General features: G+C 41.9%; 1 protein-coding gene across 3 annotated transcripts in view; it reads right to left on the reverse strand.

Moving 5' to 3' along the window:
- Positions 1-10,193, reverse strand: part of NME8 (NME/NM23 family member 8) — a 39,196-nt gene extending 29,003 nt beyond the window's left edge. Inside the window, exons 1-7 of one of the 3 annotated variants that reach the window (XM_048839197.2) lie at positions 10,076-10,186; positions 8,137-8,173; positions 7,985-8,042; positions 6,482-6,588; positions 4,117-4,188; positions 1,616-1,732; positions 443-509 (exon numbers count right to left, since the gene is read on the reverse strand). In XM_048839197.2, the coding sequence (XP_048695154.1) occupies positions 443-509; positions 1,616-1,732; positions 4,117-4,188; positions 6,482-6,588; positions 7,985-8,042; positions 8,137-8,169 (454 nt within the window). In that variant the 5' untranslated portion in view covers positions 8,170-8,173; positions 10,076-10,186. Of the gene's footprint in view, positions 1-442; positions 510-1,615; positions 1,733-4,116; positions 4,189-6,481; positions 6,589-7,984; positions 8,043-8,136; positions 8,174-10,075 lie in introns of all 3 variants that reach the window. The other 2 variants (XM_048839192.2, XM_075125618.1) reach the window with 2 other exon arrangements.
- Positions 10,194-10,642: the final 449 nt, after the last annotated feature.

Raw genomic sequence — 10,642 nt, forward strand, 5'->3', positions numbered from 1 at the left:
ATTCATACTCTTAGGCCTTTACAAGATGCACAGCTTTTAGGTGCCATGTCATTCTTGGTCACCATTTTTTACCATAACTTTTCTGTCATGGATGCTATATTACGTTAGAAGATAATTCAAAGTTCAAATTAAACCCTTTGCTATAGACATTGAGCACTCCATCATGTTAATCTTCATAGAGCTGGATCCAGATCTCAGACATTACAGAAATAATTAATAATAACAACGTAAGTATATCTGTTATTAGTTTGATCATTTTACGACATTCATATGCATCTGCATGTGATATTTGACTCCTTCCACAATAATCTCTCATGTTACCAAATGAGCCAAAGGAAAATGTTATGACTGGACACACATAATCCTAATACCAAATACCTAACAAGATACTTAAGTTTTTTCTTTGTAGTAGTAATTTTAAAATAATTAAAATATCTTTTACCTCCAAGTTGGGTTTCTTCAATATAATCTTCTGATGCTTTCTCTTCTAAAAACACAAGCTCTTGTACCTAAGAAAATTGCAGTTTTCATGTTCTTATTCTGATAAAATTATACTGTCAGTATGAAGTTAATATTGAGGCAGTATGGGCCAGTGGATAGCTCACTGGGAATCATGAGACCTAAGTGCCATTCCTGACTCTGCCAGTGATGTTGAGCAAGTCACTCCTTTGTTCTTTCTCTGCTTCCCCTCTCTGCAAAACTCCCTGCAGCGTTAACTTAGTGCAAGATAATACCAACATCAACATTTAAGCTGCTTTTTTTTTCTGCTTCTAAACATTTTTTGCAGATTTTGTGAAACCTTGTGCCAGCCCAGAAAGAAACATAAAGATGGACATAACTGTGGAAATGTCCAACCTATTTCTCTGCTAAATGTAGAATATAAAGTAAACACCAAAATTCTAGCAGCACAACTAAATTATTTAATCTCAATTATTCACAAAGTTCAAGTGGGTTTTGAAACAGGCAGGCTTGCTGCTGCTAACACAAGAAAAATAATTTATTTAAGTCACCAAGCTCAGTTACCAGTTATCTCTTCAGCAGTTTTATCCCTAGAAGCTAAATAATATATTTGATAGGGTATAATGCTATCTTATGCAGAACTAAGACAATTTGTTCTGATTTTTCTTAACTGAGTTGTAGTCCATTACAATTTATCTTTTGCATCTATACAGATAAATGGAAATCTTTCACCTGCATTTCAGTTGGAAAGAGGAATTCGGTAAGAACTGTCCCCTTTCCCTTATTCTCTCGAGCCCTTAGTAAAATAATAAGAAAAATCTCCAGCATTGAAAGTATAAAAATAAATAAAGAGATAAATACAAAATTAGTTTTTATGCTGGTTATATTTTTGTTAGTGAAGAATCCCTCCTCTGCATACAGATCAGTTTGTAAAATTACCAGTATCATGTGGATGAGTACCACTTAATGGAAGTTTCTAAAAGATGAGATACATGCCAGTTCATGGTAAACATAGTGGTATCCACAAAAATGAAAACGAAATATCAACAGTAAAAGAAATAAAAACAGCACCACACACGGAAAGAGACCATGCAAATGTAATAAAAATATGCATTTATATTTAAACTTGATAAGACAACAGTTATCTAGTGAGTACCTGAGGGCGTTCTATTTCCCCGGCTAAAATTTTCCTCTCTTCTTCTACTAGCTCTATTACTGTCTTACTGAGAAGTGGTGCATTTGTGCCTCGCACTAGTGCTATAATTTTGCCATCCTGTAAAAAATAAATGATAAAATAAAACTCTCAGTAAGATCTACTAATGTAGTTTTGCACATTTAATTGACCTCTAACACAATCTATTTTTGACCAGCAATAGACAGTTACCATGATACCGTGTTCTAAAACTAAAAGGTGTAGCAATGTATCACTGCAGATAGACTGATTTGCAAAACAGGTGATGAATCAAAAACACAGGGCTAAAATTAGTGCTATCAAAGAAAACTGACTGTTATTCCTATTATTTGTTATTCTGTTATTGTTTAACATAGCTCTTATCTCAAAAGCTTCAGAGGGTTTACATTTTAGAATCTGGCATTTTCTTATTGAAATGGCTTGACCTGCGATGGAGTTCAATGTCTAATTTAAGAGATGTGTAATGGGATACAGAGCATTTCATCTTCAACACATCAAATATAGCCTAGTTGGGTGACAACCTAAAATTATCATCCAACTGCTCAACAGTGTCCTACATGAAATGAGTAGGTGGTCTCAGTCAAGTTCCTATTGAACAGTTGTCTACTTACCACAGACCACGTCACAATTGGCAATGACTGGACTGTTACCTGTGTTGGCAGCTCCGCTGAAAGGCCAGCAGTTGAAAGGGTATAGAGCAGTGGTCCCCAAACTGTGGGGTGCAGAGGAATGTTCAGGGGGGCACGAAGCTGAACCCAGGCTAGCCCACAGCCACAGCTCTATTCACCCCCTGCTCTGCCCCCAGTTGCAGCTCCACTCCACCCCCTGCTGCAGCTCCGCTCTGCCCCCAGCCACAACTCCGTCTCTAGCTACAAGTCCTCTCCCATCCCCAGTTCTGCCCCCAGCTTCTCCTCTGCAGAGCCAAATGTGTAGTAACGGGGGGTGGGGGTGGGGGGGGGAGGGGAAGCAGGCATGCAGACAGATTCTGTTACAGGTAAGGAGGGGGGTGCTATAGGAAAATTTGGGGCACCACAGGTATACAGAATGAACTTCCTTCTGATTCAGTGCTTAATTTGTGCCAGGACTTAGCCTTTCCACCTCTAAGCTTGGGTTCATAGCACCAGCACCTTTGGGCTTGCTGCATCAGTTATGAGTGTAAAAAAATTGCTTGAGCTCCGGCACCTTTTTCATTACAAATTAAGCCCTGTTTTCACCATCAGAAGTTCTTCCTCCAAATTGGGTATGTGGCAGGATAAGGATGCTACTACTATTGATGCCCAAGCTGTATTTGTTCTGAAATGGCCAAAATTTGCTATCCTTATTTGAGCAAAATTCCTATTATAAGATAGGAGATAATAAGAGTTTTGCTCAATTAAGGACTGCCAAATCTGGTCCTCAGTAAATAGTGCAACAAAATGTCCAGGGCTAGCAATCAGACACCTTGCACAAATTCACTTAGAATTAATTTGCTCAAAATTCAAAATAAATTTGAAGGAAAGAATTTAGAAAGCCTGATTCTTATTTACACTAAAATCCCTTTACACTGTTCTAGCTATATAAAGAGGCATTAAGGCATGTGTAAACATAATTTATATCCACAATAAGGCCCATTTACATTGATAAAATGGTGTAAAGGGACCTTAGTATTAATGAGAATCAGGCCTAAATTTTCCTTCTCTCTTGCTGTTCTCTGTCCTTGTTTCCATCTCTTTCCATTTTCCCATCCCCATTTTTGACTACTCTTGTTTTTTGGTTACTCGCTTTCTCCTTTGGGATCTGACCTTTAGCCCACTAAAGTTAATCACAAAGTTTCCATTTACTTCACTGGTACAGAATTAGACCTTTCTTGCTTTCATTTCCTATCCACCTTGTTCCCAGGTTTCTTCCCTCCACTGTTTGTCTCTCCTCATCTCAGTTCTAGTTCCTCCATTTCCCCACAGCTTCCTTCACTACTCTTCTTTCTGTGCTTCATTCTTCTGCTCATTGCCCCACCATGTATATGCATGAGCAGCACAGTAGAACTGGATAGCTTTTGGTGAGATCAGAGATGCTGTTAATTTCATGTGGCTGCAGTCATATAGAGTGGAGTCTGCTTAATGCACCCTGGTTATTAGTCCCTAGCTGCTGGAATCCAAATCTCAAAACTTCCAAGTAGAAAAAAAACCACTTGCCTACAGAGTTAGCAACCAGGCCTGGCATAATGTACTATAGTAGATGGAGAATTTTCTTTCCCTGTTAGCAGAAGAACTATGCTAATACCCCTTCCTCTCTGCATGCCAAGAACATATAAAATATGATTCACTGATAAAATGACTGGTATGTACAATATGCAACAATATCCTATACACTAAAATTGTAAAGATATAATTCACATTTGTACAACTTTACATTTATTTTCATATACTGAAAAAACAACAAAAATAGGCAGCACGAAAATAAAAGCTGATGATGATTGTTGAACTTACAACACAAAAGAGAAAAACAGGTTCACATTTGTCTCTAAATGTCTGCAGGGTCACAATGCTGTCAGCCTCTGCCTAAAATAAGGGCAAATAGATTATGAATTATAGCTAGCTAGCTAGATATTTGAGAACTTTTACAGAATGATTCTCAAACTGTGGGGTTCTGTGGACCAATAGTAGTCCTTAAAACACTTGCAGGTTATCAACTTTGTTGGTCACATGGGACAGGCTTTCCTTCTTGTTTACAGCTGCTAAATCACATTAAAGGTACCCTGTCCTAATATTGCTTTTTGAGGTAAGTAATGGCTGTAATTGCCACTGGAATGCCATAGGATCACACAGAGGAAGGTCCCATGACATCTCAATGGGAGGGAAAGTGGTCTATTGTATTAACTCTCTGTTAAGATGTGGTCCACACTATATAAAGATTTGAGAATCCCATGAATAACATTTATTAACAGTAACTTCTTGTTTTATGAATGTATTTTACATATACAATACACACAAATCCAAAAACTGTTTGAACTAACACTGGTAAACTATACTTGGCAAGGTTTTAACATAGTATTTATTTTAAAATAACTAGATCACAAGCACTATATAATATTGTTGTTCAATGTATTGATAGCAGCGGTACTAACTAAAGGGAGACCTGAATGGAAATGAACTGTTTATACTTCTGGGCCACCAGAGTCCTGAATTAATACTAAAAAGAAAAGGAGTACTTGTGGCACCTTAGAGACTAACCAATTTATTCGAGCATAAGCTTTCGTGAGCTACAGCTCACTTCATCGGATGCATACTGTGGAAAATACAGAAGATGTTTTTATATACACAGACCATGAAAAAATGGGTGTTTAACCTTAATTAATACTGTCACTCTTGGGTGAAAGGTATGATGTTAATGATACGGTATAACAACCCCAAATAATAATATTGCAGATTTAAACATTTACATATGCTGGTGGGAATAAATTATGGATGTCAAAGTAAGTGCAGATGAAAGGACAGCAGCTAGATGTATGAAAACAGATGGAATGAACAGGCTTAATCTTCTCTTATTTTAAAAGCCACGCAGGGTTGCAAATAGCCTGGATCATAGAGATATGGCTGAAAACCTGGGGTCTGATTCTGATCTGACAATGGTTTTGCATTAGTATAACCTCATTGACTTCAGTGGTATGAGATTACAATCCACTGTTTGGTGTTTGGGCTTGTTGCTCTATGTTTTGTATGTACACATATACATACACCTATGTATGTATGACTATTTTAAAAGCTTTAAATATTTGATACATAAGGGGTTGGATTTTTAGAATCTGAGTTTAATAGGAGGAGATCTGTGTGCAAAAGATCTGTAGGATAAAAACCTTGCTGACTTGTCTGTTGACCTAATGGTAGTGATCCACATTTGTATGTTGGACACCTACAATGATCCCCATTAAAAGAGCATTTGCCAATAGTCACCACGCAGTGGTATCTATTAGACAGTTTTGCTCTGTGTTTACAGCTGAAGATGTCAGTGGTAACTCTTATGGTAATGGTTAGCGCATGATGCTTTTTAATGGCTATTGCAGTAGGCAGGACAGGTTGCTTCTGTCATCTTGTTCTCTGGAGCTTCAGAGAATGCAACAAAAACAATCTGCAGCCATACTAACAAGTATTATAAGCTTGATAGTTTAATATCTGGATGGGAACTCAGAATGAACCTGTGAAACACATCTTTAGTGCATTACATTGTAGCTGCCATTTTAACCTGCTCTTCTGGTTGAACTTTTTCTCAAAAACATTTTTATTTTTTTAATCTATTTGTTTTTCAGCTTCCCCCTCTTCGTTCCTTTTTATATATAACATAGGAAATTATACGGAAAAGCAACGGAAAAACAAAAAGAAGTTACTGACCTGATTTTCAGAAGTGATGAGCACCCACAACTTCTCTGGTCTTCAGTGGAAGTTGCGGGTGCTGAGCACTTTTGAAAGTCAGGCTATATGGTTATGCATCGTTAAGACTTGGATTTTTAAACGTGCAAGTCAGTATATTCAGAGATAAGGTTCCCCCAGTAATCTCAACTCTATCTCATAGTATGTATGCATTATAAGAATGTTCTTCATTACACTATTGTCTAGTATGTCTTTTCCATAATTAACTTGTATGATTCTAGCTTATCTCTTCTCTTATTATAGATCCTTCCCTATTCATTTTAAACTCTGATCTTCCTCTTTTAAGGAGACATGCAGAAAAAGAGACAAGCCAAATTCATCACCGACTCCACTGGTACTCAGATATTATGGTGATAGGTATCCTATAAATAGATAGCTAAAGAAACACATTTGACACTGAATTTCTAAATAGAATTTACATCCTTACCACAGCAAAATGCAAAAGGTCATCTTCACCATGATCATTTTTTAGTTTTCTGAATAAATTTACCACAGCTTTGCAAGGCCCACACCACGCCTGATAAACGTCTATTACTGAAAGTATAAAAAGTTAGAATGAAACTTATCTGCTTCATATAGTTTATAAAATAAAATGTTTTGGTAAATGTATAGGGTAAGTCCCGCAGTGGCACTAGCATACATGTATTTCTAAATCTATTTGTGGTCTCTTTTTCTTCTGAAAAACATTAATTTTTGGTATTATCTCTTAAACAAATTAGGTTTTAACTTAAATGTCTTAGTCTGTCAGAGTATTTATTTATTTATTTATATTTTCTGTGATGGGGAATGCAGATATATGAATGTCTCCTTCCCCTATCACTTTGTCTTGGTGGCCCTTCCTTTCCTGTGCCCACTGTTAGTTGTCTCTCCCTCCTTTGGCCCTTTTATCAGTTGTCTCTTTCCATGTCCTGCCCCTCCTTTGTGTGCTGTTTCCCTCCTTCCTAAGATCATGTATGCTATCTCTCTGTCAACCTTACTCACTACCCATTGGTTCTCTCTCTTGAGCCCCTGCTCACTTCACACACGATCTGTTCTCCCTCTTTAGACAGGATTCCTAATAAATTTAAGAGATTCCGATGCCAAGCTTACATACAAACTGAGGGGAGTGGAGAAAATACATACTATGTACACTCTTGAAAGCACACAATTTATAACACAATTGCTTTTGTCTTATTCCAGATACAATTGTGCATGAATAGGAACATAAAACTCACTCTGCTGATTAGTTCAATTTCACAGGGTAATTGAAAATATTGACCTATCAGGACTTTCACTTACCCCTTCCCAGACATGAAGTCATTTCAAAACTTTTTTTTTTTTTTAAACACCCATGCATGATATCCAGTATGGTTTAAATTCACAGCTTTGCAAAGGAGTATGTGAAAGGCACTCATCACTACAGAACCCTTTTGTGTTTGAATTGCAGGCAGATACAGTGCATTGGGTCTTTGTATCTTTCGTGTGATAGGATTAATATTGTGACGGTTCCAAAATGGCCAATGTGAGAGACACAGTTGAGTGTTATATGGAGGAGTCATGAGATCTGAGTTCACATGGATTAATTTGCCAGGAACTTCTTTTATACAATAGGTGGTATGGAGTGCCAGTGACCATACATCCAGTCTTTAGGCTGGTGAAGCAGATGTGGAGTGGCTTCAGTGCAGCCCTGTGTTTTACCCCCAATTTAGGAGTGCGAATTTCAAATCCTTCAAGTCTTCATGTAAAATAGCTACACAACACATATTTACTTAGGCTTTATGGAGGTTTCTAGCATTCTTTGCTTTGAGGGGCAAGTCACAGGAAGTGGCAGTAAGACAAAGTGTATGCACAGTGAGAAGTAACTGGGCAGGAAGGGGTCACAAAAATAAAAAGATTGATAAAAATGCACGCACGTTTCATTATGTGAGATTAATAGAAAAAATAATAGTACCTGTTACACCTTTAGTCAGCAACATTTCATCCCATTGACTTTGACTGGTTAGTACTGCCTGAGATAAAACAAACCCACAATTTAATATCTCTAAAAATGTCAACAATTCTATTGAACTCTAGAATTATTCAAACAACAAACAAGAGTTATACCTGTAGCTGAACTTCTTTCTTCTTTCCTGCCATTTTCCTGTGATTACATGAAAAATAGCAAAACATATAACACTTCTAAAATATACTCGACGCTCCGTAAGTTTAGCTCCATGTAAACTGTGGTATGGGAACTGATTTACACAGAACGCCTTTTCCACAAAGCAGTGTTCTATGGGCCATTAAGATCAGCATAGCTCCACTAAAGTCAATGTGGCTATGTCCATTTACACTAGCAGAGGATCTATCCCTAAATATAGCCGACTTCACTGGAGCTAACCTGATTGGCACTAGCTAAGGATCTTATCCTGAAATTCACCATTTATTTACAGAATTAGATATAGCACAGGAAACCACATGACAAAGTTCACATTTTCAACATATTGGGGTTTTCTGGACATTTCAGTCCCCATGTCGCTGTATCTCCCATTGCTCTGATGAGACTGCCTACACAGCGAATGGGCGGAATGGAAGTTGCTGTGATGTGAACATATTTCCACAAAGTACTGAAGTGAGAGCTTCAACTCAAAGGGCATCAAATCAAACTTTCTGTCATTCATTATTTGAGATATATTTAGCCTAATGACCTGCACATAACTCATTATAAGCTTAAGATTTTTGTCACAGTTATTTTGAGTAAAAGTTATGGACAGGTCACTGGCAATAAACAAAAATTCAAAGAAGCCCACGATCTAAACTGGGGGGGCAAACTTTTTGGCCCGAGGGCCACATCTGAGTGGGGAAATTGCACGCAGGGCCATGAATGTAGGGCTGGGGAAGGGGGTTGGGGTGTGGAAGGGAGTGTGGGGTGTGGGAGGGGGTGCGGTGTGCGGTGTGCAGGAAGGGGCTCAGGGCAAGGGGTTGGGGCAGAGGAGGGGTGCCAGGTGTATGAGGGGGCTCAGGGAAGGGGATTGGGGTGCAGGAGGAGGTGCACAGTGTGGAACGGGGCTCAGGGCAGGGAGTTGGGGGGCAGGAGGGGTGTGGGGTGCAGCAGGGAGTTGGGGTGCAGGAGGGGGATTGGGGCAGGGAGTTGAGGTGCAGGGTGCAGGAGAGGTGCAGGGTGCAGGCTCCAGCCCGACGCCGCTTACCTGGAGCAGCTCCGGGGTGGCAGCGGCATGGGGCCAGGACAGGCAGGCAGGGAGCCTGCCCTGGCCCCATGCCACTCCCAGAAGTGGCCAGCACCACGTCCTAGAGGTCCCCTCGGGGAGGAGGGGGGCGGGCAGAGGGCTTTGCACTCTGCCCTTACCTGTGGGTACCTCCCCCGAAGCTCCCATTGGCTTCGGCTCCCCGTTCCTGGCCAATGGGAGCTTCGAGGGAGGTATCCACAGGCAAGGGCAGCACATGAAGCCCTCTGCCCCGCCCCTCCCCCAGGAGCTGCTGGGACCTGGTGCTGGCTGCTTTTGGGAGCGGTGCAGGCACAGAGGTGGCAATCCTGTGGGCCAGCTCCAAAGCCCTGAGGATAATAATGCAATTAGTGTTTTAGAGAGTGGCTAAAGGGTAAGGGGGGGGTCCAAAATATTCCTCCTTACAGCCCCAATAGTGTAGCATTACCTGTGTGTGCACAACAGACAGCCTGTGCACACAACTAGTGCTATGATGCACATGTGCACACACGTGACACTGGCACACACCTGTACACACAGACAGAAACACGAAACTGACCCCTTGACACATCTGTGTAACAGTGGCACGCGCCTGCACGCACACACGCGATGCCTGCACACACACGACACTGACACGCGCTTGCACGCACGCGTGACAATGGCACGCACAAGTGTGACGCTGGCACACGCTTGCACGCAACAGACACACACGTCCAGCACTGACGCACACAGACAAGCGACAGACACTCAAGCCACTGACACACACGCCCAACACTCACACGCACCGGTGCACACACCCTGAGCGCTCCGGCACACGCTCCGCGCACGGCTCAGCCTACCCACGGGGCGAGCGGCGGATAACGGCCTCTCCCCCACTCGCTGCCTTCGCCGGGCGCTCCCACCCAACGGGCCCAATCAGAAGCAGAGAGGCCGTTCCAAAACCGTTGGTCCCCCCCCCTCGTCATTGCTCCACCTCCCCCCGCCCCTTCCCTCAGCCCCACTCTCCGCCCACTTCTCCACCCGCCCCCGGAGAGCAACGCGCATGCGCGACTCTGAGGCATTGGGCCGGTGCGCGCTCTCAGGGGGGCGAGGTGGGGCGGGTGATGAGCTGGAGCGCCGCCGCGCGGGGTTGCGGTGTGGCGCGGCTTCCCTGCTTCCCTCCCCTCCCCTCCCCGGCTAGTGATGGGGGAGCGGGCAGCTAGTCCGAATTCGTCCCCTTTCTCCTTGCTGAGCGTGTAGAGTCTAGCTGGTGCCGCATTGCGGTCTGGCAATGGCGAAGGTCGGCGGTGCAAGGATTTTGGAAGGAAGGAGAGGTTTGAGGCAGTAGGACGTTTCCCTCAGATTAGTCCTTCCTCGAATGCTCTTCCGAGGGGCGGGGGGGACGGACTTCTTTCCGTGGGCAGCGT

The sequence above is a fragment of the Caretta caretta genome, chromosome 2 (assembly GCF_965140235.1).
Source record: "Caretta caretta isolate rCarCar2 chromosome 2, rCarCar1.hap1, whole genome shotgun sequence".
In the NCBI taxonomy this organism is placed as follows: Eukaryota; Metazoa; Chordata; order Testudines; family Cheloniidae; genus Caretta; species Caretta caretta.